Raw genomic sequence first — 13,011 nt, 5'->3', positions numbered from 1 at the left:
ATACTTTTTCCAACCAAAATAAAAGACAAGAATTTTTTACACTTTAGCAACAATTATTTGTTTTTTAACGACTTTAACCATATAAAGGCTTGAGAATGAACAACCTGGACAGTTCATTGCAGGCGCACAATAAGTTGGAAAAGGTACATCCAGTTGTCAGCATTGGAAGCCCTTATATTAACCGTAAATCCCCCTAGGAAGCTACTAATTTGGCTCTGCTGAAAGATCGGGTGGATAAGTATCATGATCTCTCCACGCAAATGTCCAGTATACTTACGATCTTCGAGAAGCGTTTGGGGAACCTGGAGCAGACCATATTACCCGTCTACCAGGAGACGGAGCAGCTTCAGAAAAGGCAGCAGAGTAGGATCAAAGATAAGCCCTGGGATTTCCAGAAAACTAATGGGTCACCGACTCTTTCTCTTTCAGATCTGGAGGCCACCCTGAATTGCCTGGAAAGTGTCCTCTCCCACTACGATGTCTCCCAGGAGGTGTGCCAGCTGATTCACCAGGGTCCCGTGGAGGGAAACATCTCCGTCTTCCTGGATGCACTGGCTAAACTTCGGGATGCCAATGATTATTTCCGACACAACAATTCCCAGAGTGTGGAACTCGAGAATGTCACCAGTTTGTTTAATACCGGATGTGAGGGTCTCAACCAGCACTACAGTATGCTGCTTAAGAAGCACAGCGCTCCGCTGAAGCCCGTGGAGCTGTTGGATCTTATCTACATCGAGGACGACTCCAGCGATGAGTACACCTCGTTCCGGCAGCTGTCGCAGACCACTCGCGAGGAGCTGTACACCATCTCCCACTGGTTGGAACAAAATTTAAGGGAGTACACCCACATCTACGCCACGGAACGGGGCGATGTGGTTCTCCGATCGCTGCAGCTGCTCAAGGATCACCAGAAAAGCAACAGCTGGGGTCACGAGGCACTGGTGAGTTTTAATTTTATGTAAATTCTAGTATATCCTCTTGTATTAAGTACTTGGATTTTAAAAATATGTAATATTCTTTGTTGTATAAAGACTCAATTGTAACATTTCCTATCCTAACTAAGGAGAATAGCTCTATGTGATATTTGTTATAATCTAAACATCTTTAAAACAGCTATATGTAGCTTTTACTGATCGGTATTATACTTTTCACATCACTAATGGTTTCGGTTAACGGAAACCATTCGAAAAAGCTCCCCAAGGAGCGTCATTACCGGTCAACTTCGCTGTCCGCCATTTGTCAGCTTGAATTCGCAAAGAACGCATCGTTTTCTGTATTATAATTGCTCAAGATGGAGAATTGTCGTACCCCCACAAACAAGGTCAAAATTACCTTTCCCCGGACTCCAACGCTAAAGGAGCGCAGATGGAACACCCTGAAGGTTAACACCTCCAACGTGCGATGCTCTACACCTATTTTTGGCAACTTCCGTTCGCCCAATCTGTCGCCTATCGAAAACATGGGCACCAAGAAGAGTCCGGCATCGCCCATGCGGTTCGACGCATTCAAGAAGCCACCAATGAAGATTGCTCATAATCAACATAGTCATCAGCATAGTCACCGCACTCAGCTCAAACCACCGGTCTTCAATTTGCCCAAACCGCAGGAAGAGATTACCGAGACGGAGAGGGAGATTAAGAGCTGCAGCAGCCCGGACACCTGTTCGGATGACTCTAGTAGAGATACCTCGTTGACCTTGGAGTCGCGTCGTCGTTCCATAAAGGCGTCCAACCATTCGTACGTAGTTAACCATGCTGCCAATGTGGAGCAGATTCTCATGCACATGGGCCTGGAGAATTATGTGACCAACTTCGAGGAGGCTCACATCGATCTAGTGGAACTGGCCTCCATGGAACGGGCTGATCTCATTAAAATTGGCCTCAACACCGATGAGGATTGCAACCGCATCATGGATGTTCTCCACACCCTCTAAACGGATCGCTGGCAGATTCTGTTTTATTTTTAATTAAAATTTTAAAAATGTTTTATGTGAAGAGAAACTTGTAATGTTGATATAGGTGGATAGTTAAATATGTATTGTGAGGCTTCTGTAAAGGACCTGGTGTCTTAAAGCCAAAAAAAAAGATCAATTAAATTAATGTTTTAAGTAAATCTTTAAAATTTTGTACTCTTAGTAAACAGTTTTAAAACAAACCATATGTAAACACTCATCTCATAGTATATGTAATAAACAAAAAAAGATTTAATAATACACTTACTTGGATTTATTTTAAAATTGTGTGACTTCTTGCAGAGACCTCGGCACAGTGGACGTCAAACGGAACCCAAAAAGACCACCTCTGCCCGCCTGCAGCAAATGTAAGAACACAATCTCACTCTCTAAATTCACTAAAAAGAAATTATCTTAATTCATGATCCTCAGATTCGAAAAGAAGGCCAATAAGTTATACCTACGAGCGACCCAAACGATTGAGCAGTCCACCGGCTTCTCCATCAAGAAGGCATCGTCTCACAGCGATCACCTGACGTCCGAGGACCTGCTGGACGGAGATCAGGAGCTGGACAAGTACTTGGTCATGCTGCTGGGACTCCAGCGCCTCCTCAACTGGGAGCGAGCCATCATGCACGACATTATTCCTCCGTCGAAACACAACGAAGTATTCGCCCGATTGGCCTATAATGCCATCGATCTGGTGGTTAAGGACGCAGAGGCCATCACCCAACGCATCCTGCGCTGCATCTCCCGTAAGGAGTGGACCTCGGCACTGGGAATATTCTCCGCCCTGAAACGGGTGATCCTCCTGCAACCGGATATCGAACGCACCTATGATCCAGCGCAAAGAGAACAGCTCACCAAAGTATTGAATAAGTTGCAACACACGGGAGCCAAGGCACTGGAGCACTTCCTGGACGTGGTCAAAGGGGAATCAAGCACTAACATTGTGGGCCAAAGCAATGTTCCAAAAGATGCCACCGTTCACGAGCTGACCTCCAATACGATCTGGTTTATTGAACACTTGTACGAACACTTTGATGTGATTGGTTCAATTTTGGCGCAGGATGTCCTGTACTCCACGCAACTGGACACCATTTTGATGAAGAAGACGCTGGCTGGCGATGAACGAAACAAGGCTCTCCTAGCCATTTACATAAGTAAGTGGAGATTAACCATTTCTTCTTCACCTTTCTAAATACTTTTTTACACAGAGAAAGCATTGGCAGAGCTGAATCTTTCCATCATGAACAAGTGCGAACAGTATAATGACCAGGCCACTAAGCACCTCTTCCGTCTTAACAACATTCACTACATCCTCAAGTCGCTGCAGCGCTCCAACCTGATTGATTTGGTCACCCTGGCAGAACCGGAGTGCGAACATAGCTACATGGAGATGATACGCGAACTGAAGGCTAGCTATCAGAAGACCTGGTCCAAAATGCTTGTGGGCATCTATTCCTTGGATGAACTTCCCAAACCAGTGGCCGGCAAGGTCAAGGATAAGGACCGCAGTATTCTGAAGGAGAGATTTTCTGTAGGTTTATTGCGTTAATTTATAGGGACAACATCAATTCAACCTGTTGTTCATATTTTCTTACAGAACTTCAACAAGGATTTTGAAGAAGCATGTAAAATTCAGCGAAGCATCTCAATACCCGACGTCATATTGCGAGAGGGCATCAAACGTGATAATGTGGAGCACATTTTACCCAAATACAATAAATTCTACGAAATGTAAGTTTATGTAGTGTTTCTCTATCTATACCTAATTAATCCTTGTATCCATTTTAGTTACTCTGGGGTGCACTTTAGCAAGAATCCCGATAAATACGTTAAGTACAGACAGCATGAGATCAACGCAATGCTGAGTAAGCTCTTCGATGATTCTGCCTAGATCTGAGTTCCTGGCCAGGGTTCAAGTGCATTCCTCGTAAGTTCGTTGGGGGGCTTTAATTCAAACTCAATAAATATCGCTTTTAAAAAAGTACAATACAAGACTATAGCCTAAAAATATTAAATGCCAAGTGAAATGAAGGCGCCACGCATACATCCTAGTACAGGAAGTTAGTGGATGGTGCTTCGGGGCGGCCACAGGCGCCGTAGTAGTTGACGTTGACCGTCTGGTTCGCCCTGCAGTTCTCGATCTCCAGGAAGCAGTCGTTCAGATAGGTTTTATTGTCGCTGCCGCAAACGGGCTCGAATTCCCTGGGACAGATGCGGGCGCATCCTTTGAGCTGGAAGGCGGCAAGGCAGCGCTTAAGGGGCACCACAAACACGTGCTTGCCACAGTTCTCCTTGCGCATGTGGCACTCGGACTTGTACAGATTGTTATCCGATCCACAGACAAAGCTCGGTGGCTGGGCATCACAATCCGATTCACAGTCTGCGGTCAGAGCGCAGTTCTTTAGCGAAACGGGCACCACACGGAGATTGCACGTGCGCCGCTTGAACTCGCACATGGAGGCGAAGGTATTGCCATCCGACCCACATATCGGCTGCTGCTCCAAATCCGCCCGGGTGCAGGCATCTCCGCAATCCTTGGTGGGCGAATTGAGATCCGTGCAGGGTCCTATGTGGGCCAGATTCACGCCGCGTCTGAGAGGGGGTAAGAACTTGGTTTTAGACAGCCGTATCTTATAACTATATGATTGTATAATTGGGGTACTTACAGACAGGTGGCATGGGCCAGTTCGCACTCATTGTTGTAAGTCTTCGCATCCGTTCCGCAGAGCTTGTCGTTTCGTTTCGAGCTGAAGATGGAACCGAACAGGCTGTTGAAATCCTTGCAAGGAGGCAGCTGTTTGCAGCGGGTCAGTCGACTCTTGCACTTGTCCATGCCCACTTTTTGGATTGACTTTCGTTGGGGGCTAAAATTTCAAATTAAAACCACCTTTTATCTTTAGTAAACCCATCTAGACTCACCCGCAGTTGAGCATTTTCAGTTCGCAGAGTGAGGAGTATATGTTTCCATCGCTGCCACACACATACTGCGTGGTGGAATCGTCCTCCACCTTGGGACACTCGGTGGGACAGGCATCGGAAGCACTGCCGTGCCTCTCCTGCGGCATGCAGAAGGACAGGGGAACCTCAAAGACGTGCTTGCCACAATTAGAGGATCGCATCTTGCAGGGACTTGCATACAGACGTCCGTCTGAACCGCAAGTTGGTCTTGCAACCCGCCAGCAAGACTCCCTGCACATCCTAGTGGACTGGCAGTGCTTCCTGCTTGTTTTCACCACACCCTGTCCACAAGTATGCAGCTTCATCTCGCACGTGGAGTTGTACACATTGCCATCCGATGAGCACACGGGTCCATCCTTGGGCGCACTATTACAATCCACGGGACAGGACTCACGCACGGCACTCGTATTGCTGCAAGGACCCACGTGCGAGAGTTTAACGGCTGCCAATCCCACGCGACAGGATTGCACCCTTAACATGCAGCGATTCAAGTATGTCCTTCCATCAGTTCCACAAACCGGATCCTTCTCCGTGCTGCAACGGTGCTTACAATCGGAGCCCTTAGATCGCTCACAGCCATCACGGACATCCTTGATCAGGGAAACTCCGCTGCGGGAGCAAGTCTTCTTGCGCAGCTCACAGAGATTGGCATAGATCAGTCCATCACTTCCGCACACGGGCTCAGCTCCCACGGTTATGCTCGGTGGACAGGATCGAGGACAGTTGCCGGTAGTCGTGGCGCTGGCACGGTTCCGCCTGCCCATCTGGGCCAACTGCTGCTGCTCCGTCTCCTCGCGGAGCAGGGATTCCAGAGCAGCAGCCGCCGCTCCTGGGGCCTGCATCAATGTGGAGGACAGCTCGGGCTGGGCATCCTGGCGGTAGTTGATCAGCAGTGAATCCGGCGCCGCATCCGCACTGCGATAGCGAATAACTGGCGCCTGCGCCGGTAGCCGGATAATCTTGATGGGGGAGTCTGTCACAGCGCCTGTGAAGTGGGAAGATTTGGTATAAGAGTTAGTTTTTCAGTTGTAAATATAAAAATTAAATGATTTAGTTTTTAAATTGTAAGGGGAAAGGTTTTTTCCGAAAGATTACAAGATCTTAAGTTAGTCGGTAGTTAAGGAAACTTAACTCCACAGATCTGAGATATCATATCAATTAACTTTTTATAAACTTTTGGAATCTTTTTTTTCTTAATTAACCACATTGGCTTGCACAATCTCATGTTTTATTCCTTAAACTATTATGTCTAGACTTCAGATAATACTTGAAAAACATTTTTGAGCCTATAATTTTCAGAGATAATCCATTGGTTACTAGTTTCCATCACAAGATTATAATTAAACTTTAATTTAATCATAGTCGCAAACAAATTGTAACCAATCATGGTTTAAAAGGCGATTTCTCAAAAAATCCGACTTTCCATTGGCTACTACTTTCCATCTTAAGGTCATAATTAAACTCTAATTTAAGCTAATCATGGTTTAAAAAGCAATTTCTCAAATAATCCGACTTTAATTAAAGTCGTATTTATTTTGTAATAAATTGATTCTCTTATCAAAATGACATGATTACATTTTCGTCTAATCGGTAGGTCCAAATAATTAATTTTGAGATATGTTTACTTTTTTGATTATCTTGACTTTCCGAATCACTTTTACATCCCAAACTCTCCTACTTTCAATGTTTAATGAACGCCTTTCCCTTGAATTTTCCCAGGGTAACTGAGTCTCGAACCCGGTAAACAAAACTTTCCCTTTGCATTTTCCTCAGCCCGATGGCGGGCATGCGGAAGAGTCGGCTCTGGGCATACAAATGTCAGATTAGCCGCACGATCGTAGGGCATTTTGCGCAGTTGTGACCCACTGTTTGGCCCACCTCCAGACCTCCAGACCCTCCTCCTCCTCCTTCGACTCCCCTGAGTGATCGCATGACCGACTCAAGTAACCAGCCATTAACTTGAATAATTCGGGAGGCTATACATAGAACTAGGGGAGCGGGGAGTTCCCTTTACTAACGGTAACGGCAAATGTTACCCGTCTTCAAATCTCGATTCCAAGTAAGCGACACAATGGCATTTATGGCCAGAGATTTGAGCACAAGTATTATTAAATGTACAGCACAGACACATACATATACCTACTATCTGCCGACCTCCATCTATAATTGTTCATGCTAATCCCCTCCAGAAATCGTAAGCTTAATCTGTGCTAAAAACTGCAAGTGAAATTTCCACACTAATTGCCTCTGGCACCGACCACCGAACATTTCTGTTGTCTTTGGTCGGATGTGGCACCGCTGGTTTAGTTTGGATCTGTTTGCAAAGAAAGCTGTGAGAGCCGCCTCCGGAGGAAGCACTAAGCACTCAGCTCAGTTAGAGATATAGATATACATATATATATGTACGTTTACCCACTAGCTGTAGAAAATCTATTAGCGCTCTTTGAGGCTGCCACGATTGTTTGGCTGCGATAATTGAACCCACGTTCATTATTCCAATTTGCTGCTGCCGGCCATAAAGATGGAAATTTCAACATCCAGCCAGCCAGCCAGCCAGCCAGACGCATTCTCAGCTTAATGGACTCGGACTCTGGCTGGATGATACGATTCCGAATCTGAATCGGAGCCATTAAGCCCGGAGAAAATTAAGCGGCGTTAGGAATTAATGCACATGTAAACGATCCGCTGGAATGGTCAGGGGCAATCCCGAGACCGCAGCCTATCTCATTCGGCATTGCAACTATGCGACCTCAACTGCCCCACCCACTCCTACCATTTCGGCACTCGAAAAAAAAGTGGTTCGATATTGGTTAATAAAACTGGGAGAACCCTAAGATTTTAGAATTGAAGTATTGTTAAGTACTAAAAGATTTTATTAGTGTTGTAGCTCGAATATAAAGATATTAAAAAACCATCTAGTAGTATCTCTTACTAAAATTTGAAATAGAAGATGAACCGGTAGCTTAAACGGTTGATAATAATAATATTCTAAAAACTATCTGTTGGAGTAGTATATCTACAATATAATAGTAAGATCTAAATAATAATAAATATAAATAATCGAACATATTAAAGAAACCCCCTTTTGAAGGAAGATATTTACAAGATAATAGTATAATCTAACATTCTAAATAGGTTTGCAAATAGATTCCTAAACCTTTAATTAAATCCCACACTATGACCACCAACCTATCTGCTGTTATACAAATTTCTTAAAACCAAACTATTTTTCCAGCTAGGATTCATGTTGTATCTTTCAAAGCAACCTTGAAACTTCCACAATTATCTTAAAAACACACATTTTTCCAAGTGCAGGCGCATTTTCCTGGCCTCCAGCGAGTTGCTGCCAGGCTCCTGCCTATCGGATGCCATCAATTGCAAAAACAAAAAGAAAAAGGCGAGAGAAATAATAAAAGCAGCCACCGTATAATTTTCAAAAGTGGAAAAATCCAGCAACCAACGCACTGCATTGCTGGGCAGGGACTTTTCCATGATATATATGCACAGTACATATACCATGTGTGCTCGGTTTGCTCTGGTTTGGTGTGGTACAGTGGAAAGCAGAGACCAAGACCCAGCCCAGAGATGAATCATGGCGCCACTGATTGGGGCCATTAAAAACATATATCTGAGATCACAGCATCCAATTCGAATTGATCTTTCACCCATCAATCTCCCAATGAAGTGCTGTTATCAATTAACCAAATGATCGCGCTTACAAGTAAAACAAATCATTTCGCTCCGGGTCAACTTTAAACGATATATGTGTAGTATTCCCCCCATGCCGTTCACCACGATTTCAAGCTCGTTTCCACTGTGCGGTCAGCTTGATTTCCCCATGAACTATTACCCCCTTTCAAAGCCCCTGGCTTCTGTGTCTCCCCTTCGTGCTTTTAATGAATTTATTTGAATGTTGGACAAATTGTGCACGAAAATATTTACGAGCGTGTTGTGCGTCGAGGAGCTAGGGTCTTAAAATGCTGAAAATGGGGAGTTCGGTGGTCTATGGGGGTCTTACGGGGTCTCTGGGAGAGCCTCTCGTGTGTGCCAGTTTACATTCACTTTGTGCGGAGTAGTACCTTAGAAATTAATAGCTGCTACGACGACGGCCTTTCTACCACCGCACAGCTGTAGGTCTTAGATCCGGACCCCGATTCACATTCTCCGTTTCAACACCCAGAGAAATTGAGCTGTAATTGAGACAGCAGCACTCACAGTCTAGTCTGTCCGCAACTTTCCTTTAGCTCGAGATAATGTGGGGGTTTTCACTTGAGAATCTAAAGTTCTATAGAACCTGGGATGGTGATATTAAGCTTAGAACCTTACTAAACTTGGTAATGGGCTTAACTTTAATTAAAGGAAAGCCCAACTTAAAAGTTTTATTCATTTCTTTCGTCTAAATGATTGCTTCTGCGCTAAATCTATGTTGCGAATGTTAGGCTTAGATAAATTTAGTAGGTCAAAGAGAGTTCCACCAAATTATTTGTAGATTAATCTGAAACCTACTACATTACTCAGAAAAACTGAGAACGGTTAAATAGCATGATTAAATGATCTTAATTCGTCTTCTCAAATTTTTGAGTAGAAACGTTCTTGAAATCAATTGCTTTGAGTTCTTCTTTGAGAACGATTAAATGGCTAGATTAAATGATCTCAATTCGTCTTCTCACTTTTTTGAGAAGAAACGTTCTTGAAATCAAGACGATAATGCATTGAATTCTTCTTTTGAGATGAAGAAAGTTAAGAAAAGTAGAGATGAAACTAGTCTTGGTCAAAAGAACTTATATTTCCTAAGTGCGTAGGTACTACTAAACTTAGATTTAGATTTTTAAGATCTTTCTTCCAGTTTCTTGAAGTGTAGGGCATATATGACTTACCATTGGTGGTTGACGCTAATGCCGCCAACGTGAACATGGCCAGCAGTGCGCCAAACAGCTGTCGCTTCGGGCCACTGAGACTGAGATGGAGACTGAGGCTCAGACCGGGGCTGTGGTTATAGCTGCATCTCTTGATCTGGCTTAGAGTCTGGCTAAATCTGTGGGTCTGCGTTTGGGTGGCTTTTAAGGCGGGGGGATGGTGATGGGTATGGCGATGGAGATGGAGATGCTGTTTCTGCTGCGACTTGGACATTTTCGCTGCCTTTGCTGCCTTGCTGCCTGCTGTTTGCTGTCTGCTGCACTTTTCCTGGCTTTTGTTGTTGCTGCTGTGCGTGACGTGACGGGCGGCGCTTTCGCTCGTTAACAATTGAAATTGAAATAGTAGCAAACTTTTATGCGGCTGAAGTTCACACTACTTGTTATGCGAAGAAGAAAGTTTTTCTCTCTCTGTCTCTGGCCTGTCTATCTGTTGGGCTATTAGACTATATAGGCTGTTTAGATGCTCGTAATGCCGCTGAAGCTGTTCGAATTAACGGTATTCTTGCGGTCATTTGGGCTTGGCCTGCTCTTCTTCTTCTCTGGCTGCCCTTTTATGAGTTCATTCGTTTGCCTATTAACATTAAGCTTGCATCTGTCTATCTCTTTCCCTCTCTCTCTGTTGCCTGCCGGGCACTTGACCTCTCACACAATCGCACAATGGAGCATAATTTCTTTTTTATCGCCTTGGCTTTTTTTTTGTGTGTATTTTTTGCACGGCCCGCCTTTAATTTGATTTCAATTACGTTCTGGCTAAGGCTTTATTTTCCTTTTTTATTATTTTCTTTCAATTTTTTTTTTGTGTTATTTACTTTGCATTATGCACAGAAAACAATTGGCTTTTGTTCGTTACTCTTTCGCCGTTTGAATTTGACTTTGATGCGCGCTCTTCGAGTTTCGATTCGCATATGAAAAATGATCTCTCTTTTCGGATTTTGATGCTGCTACTGTTTGTCTGCCTCTGCCGCTGCCTCTGCTGACGCCTACTGCGACGCCGACTGCAACTGCGGCGATTGCATTTCGTATTTCATTTGCTTTTATTGTTGTTGACTGAATGAATGAATGGACACTAACACACACGCGCTCGCATCCGATTTGTACAATTCGTATTGTCGTCTTCGCCTTTGCTTTTTTTTTTACTCTTTTTTTGTTGTATTATTTTTTAAGGCCTTTGTAGTGTTGTTTGTCTGGTCGCTCAGATGTGAAAAATCTCGAAAAGCTTTGCTCCAAATGCGACTGAAAGGTTTGACAATGCGCCGACGAATGGCAAAAAATTTGCAATGAAAAGAAATTTATATGGGTGAAAGGCAGCGCAGTCGGCGGCGGCAGAGCAGAGCATCCAGCGGGAGTTGTTGTTGGCGCTACACTCGAGATAAAAGGGGCGCACTTCACTCAAATGTCGCCAAGGAAAATTGACATTAAAAAGAATCACTCCCAAATTTATGGTTAAGGAACTTACATTTTTAATAACAATAAGTGCAATAAAATAGACTACACATTTTAAATAATGAACTCTAAAAGATGCAGGTAATTAGTTCAGAGATTAGAGCTTATAATTACTTCCGATTTTGAATTAAAAAATAATTTTTTAAATAATCAATCCAAAAATCAAGGGTAAGTATGCTATCCACATTTTGGGCAATCAAATTGTCATTAAAAAAAAAGTCCTAAAATACAATAAATTGAACTTAAGATTTTAGTTAATGAATACTCTTTCTCTCTTTCTCTTTCTCTTTCTGTTACTCTTTCTTCTTCTAAATCTTCTATATTTGAAGATCGAATCGAAACATAGAAAATATTAATTTTTTAACAATTAGATATTACTTAAATTGGTATTATATCAAGTTTTAGAATTCCATTACTAAACAAACTTATTCACAATTTTCTAACTACTTATTACCCCAATGTGAATGTGTACTTTTCGAAAAAAGAAAGGAGGAAACAATAAAAGCAAAAATGGTACAAGCCTTGCATCCTTATAATCACCACATAGGCATTATAAGTACAGTATAAGAATTTATAATGCTAATGCAAAAGTAAAAGCTACACATCTAGTTATCTTTTGCTTCCCCACTTTTCCAATGCCAATAGTTTTTCAAGTGCATTGTGGCCTGCCTGAGCATATCGATTAAATGGAGTTGTCGGTATTTAAAATAACAACTTGGTCATGTCTGCTGGCCTAATCGGTTTTGCGTACAAATTTAATTTGCCAAAAGTGGCAGCAAAATGCAGCCAAAAAGGCGAACTGCATTTGAAATTATAACGCACACACACGATCCTGACCAAACCAAGCCGATCCGATACGATCCGAACAGATCCATCTCCATCCGCGCCTCTACAATATCTCCAATATCCCACATTCAATATACAATATCCACGATCCACGATTCAGTTTCAGCGGTTGCGGCAGTGGCAGTGGCAGTGGCATTGGCAGTTGCAGTAGAAAGTGCAGCCTGGAAGCTGTGTTTATAGACTTGTAGACTTTAAAGCCATAAATTTTACGCCTCAGCGGCTGTTGCGAATAAGGGTCACACACACACACTCTCCCAAATAGCCCACTCTCACGGCGCACAGTGTCCTGATTTTCCAAACTTTTGTGTTTCTAACTCTATTATATTTCCTTTTTTCTCCACCATACATGATGTTTACGACGTGTAAGCCAGTTTAAAAATTATTATTTCAGGATACTCTGTATATGGATATCATAGACCCTGAAGATAATTAAAAAGGTTTTGTTTGTTCAGGACTTCTGTCCCTTTAAAGAAGTTGCTTAGATACTCATGCTCACTACAGCCTCTTAATTTTTTTTTTAAATTATGTCTATTTTCCAGTTCTAGCGTTTTTAAGCAATAATAATTCGTTGGTTATCACTCCACTACAGTTCGACATACTGGGTGTTGAACTCGTTTTAGGCCCATTTACAATCTTTTTTTTCGAAAAAAAAAAAATGACTTGGATGTAATGTTTAATTTGTTATTGAAAAAGTAAATGTTTATTTTTTGTCATTTTCTCTATAATATTAAAAGGGGGTTAGGCGCAATCAAAATTCTGATAGCCTATTTTTCAAATCAAAACCACCCTTCATCCTACTTACTACTACTAAATTCTCAACAATTTTTCTTAAAGTATTTAGGTAGTTTATCCCGCACCTCAAGGCAATAAATCATGATTTTTTGAAAA

The 13,011-nt window shown here is 42.8% G+C and overlaps 3 protein-coding genes across 3 annotated transcripts; 2 read left to right on the top strand and 1 right to left on the bottom strand.

Annotated features, from left to right (window-relative positions):
* The first annotated feature begins 3 nt into the window (after positions 1–3).
* Exo70 (exocyst complex component 7) lies at positions 4–3,952 on the top strand. The gene is made up of 8 exons (XM_017077700.4): positions 4–143; positions 198–363; positions 430–941; positions 2,255–2,319; positions 2,384–3,114; positions 3,169–3,491; positions 3,558–3,691; positions 3,749–3,952. The coding sequence occupies exons 1-8, from the start codon at positions 96–98 to the stop codon at positions 3,849–3,851; spliced, it is 2,082 nt and encodes a 693-aa protein (XP_016933189.2). The 5' UTR covers positions 4–95; the 3' UTR covers positions 3,852–3,952.
* Positions 1,228–2,212, top strand: mtrm (matrimony). The gene has a single exon (XM_017077707.4). The coding sequence runs from the start codon at positions 1,292–1,294 to the stop codon at positions 1,931–1,933; it is 642 nt and encodes a 213-aa protein (XP_016933196.2). The 5' UTR covers positions 1,228–1,291; the 3' UTR covers positions 1,934–2,212.
* On the bottom strand, positions 3,889–11,086 carry LOC108012350 (agrin). Its single transcript, XM_017077702.4, has 4 exons — positions 9,796–11,086; positions 4,880–5,903; positions 4,627–4,824; positions 3,889–4,552 (listed from the first exon to the last, which is right to left on the bottom strand). The coding sequence occupies exons 1-4, from the start codon at positions 10,046–10,048 to the stop codon at positions 4,009–4,011; spliced, it is 2,019 nt and encodes a 672-aa protein (XP_016933191.2). The 5' UTR covers positions 10,049–11,086; the 3' UTR covers positions 3,889–4,008.
* Positions 11,087–13,011: the final 1,925 nt, after the last annotated feature.

Source organism: Drosophila suzukii, chromosome 3 (genome assembly GCF_043229965.1).
Source record: "Drosophila suzukii chromosome 3, CBGP_Dsuzu_IsoJpt1.0, whole genome shotgun sequence".
Classification (NCBI taxonomy): domain Eukaryota; kingdom Metazoa; phylum Arthropoda; class Insecta; order Diptera; family Drosophilidae; genus Drosophila; species Drosophila suzukii.
The sequence above is the reverse complement of the archived record's forward strand: the minus strand, read 5'-3'. Positions and strand labels throughout refer to the sequence as shown.

Excerpts from the sequence above, each read along its gene's own strand:
- LOC108012350 (XM_017077702.4), bottom strand. The coding sequence starts at position 10,048 with ATGTCCAAGTCGCAGCAGAAACAGCATCTCCATCTCCATCGCCATACC. Across the intron at positions 5,904-9,795 it reads ATTAGCGTCAACCACCAATG|GCGCTGTGACAGACTCCCCC; the intron begins GTAAGTCATATA and ends CCCACTTCACAG. Across the intron at positions 4,825-4,879 it reads CTGAAAATGCTCAACTGCGG|CCCCCAACGAAAGTCAATCC; the intron begins GTGAGTCTAGAT and ends TTGAAATTTTAG.
- Exo70 (XM_017077700.4), top strand. The coding sequence starts at position 96 with ATGAACAACCTGGACAGTTCATTGCAGGCGCACAATAAGTTGGAAAAG. Across the intron at positions 942-2,254 it reads GCTGGGGTCACGAGGCACTG|AGACCTCGGCACAGTGGACG; the intron begins GTGAGTTTTAAT and ends GACTTCTTGCAG. Across the intron at positions 3,692-3,748 it reads TACAATAAATTCTACGAAAT|TTACTCTGGGGTGCACTTTA; the intron begins GTAAGTTTATGT and ends TATCCATTTTAG.
- mtrm (XM_017077707.4), top strand. The coding sequence starts at position 1,292 with ATGGAGAATTGTCGTACCCCCACAAACAAGGTCAAAATTACCTTTCCC.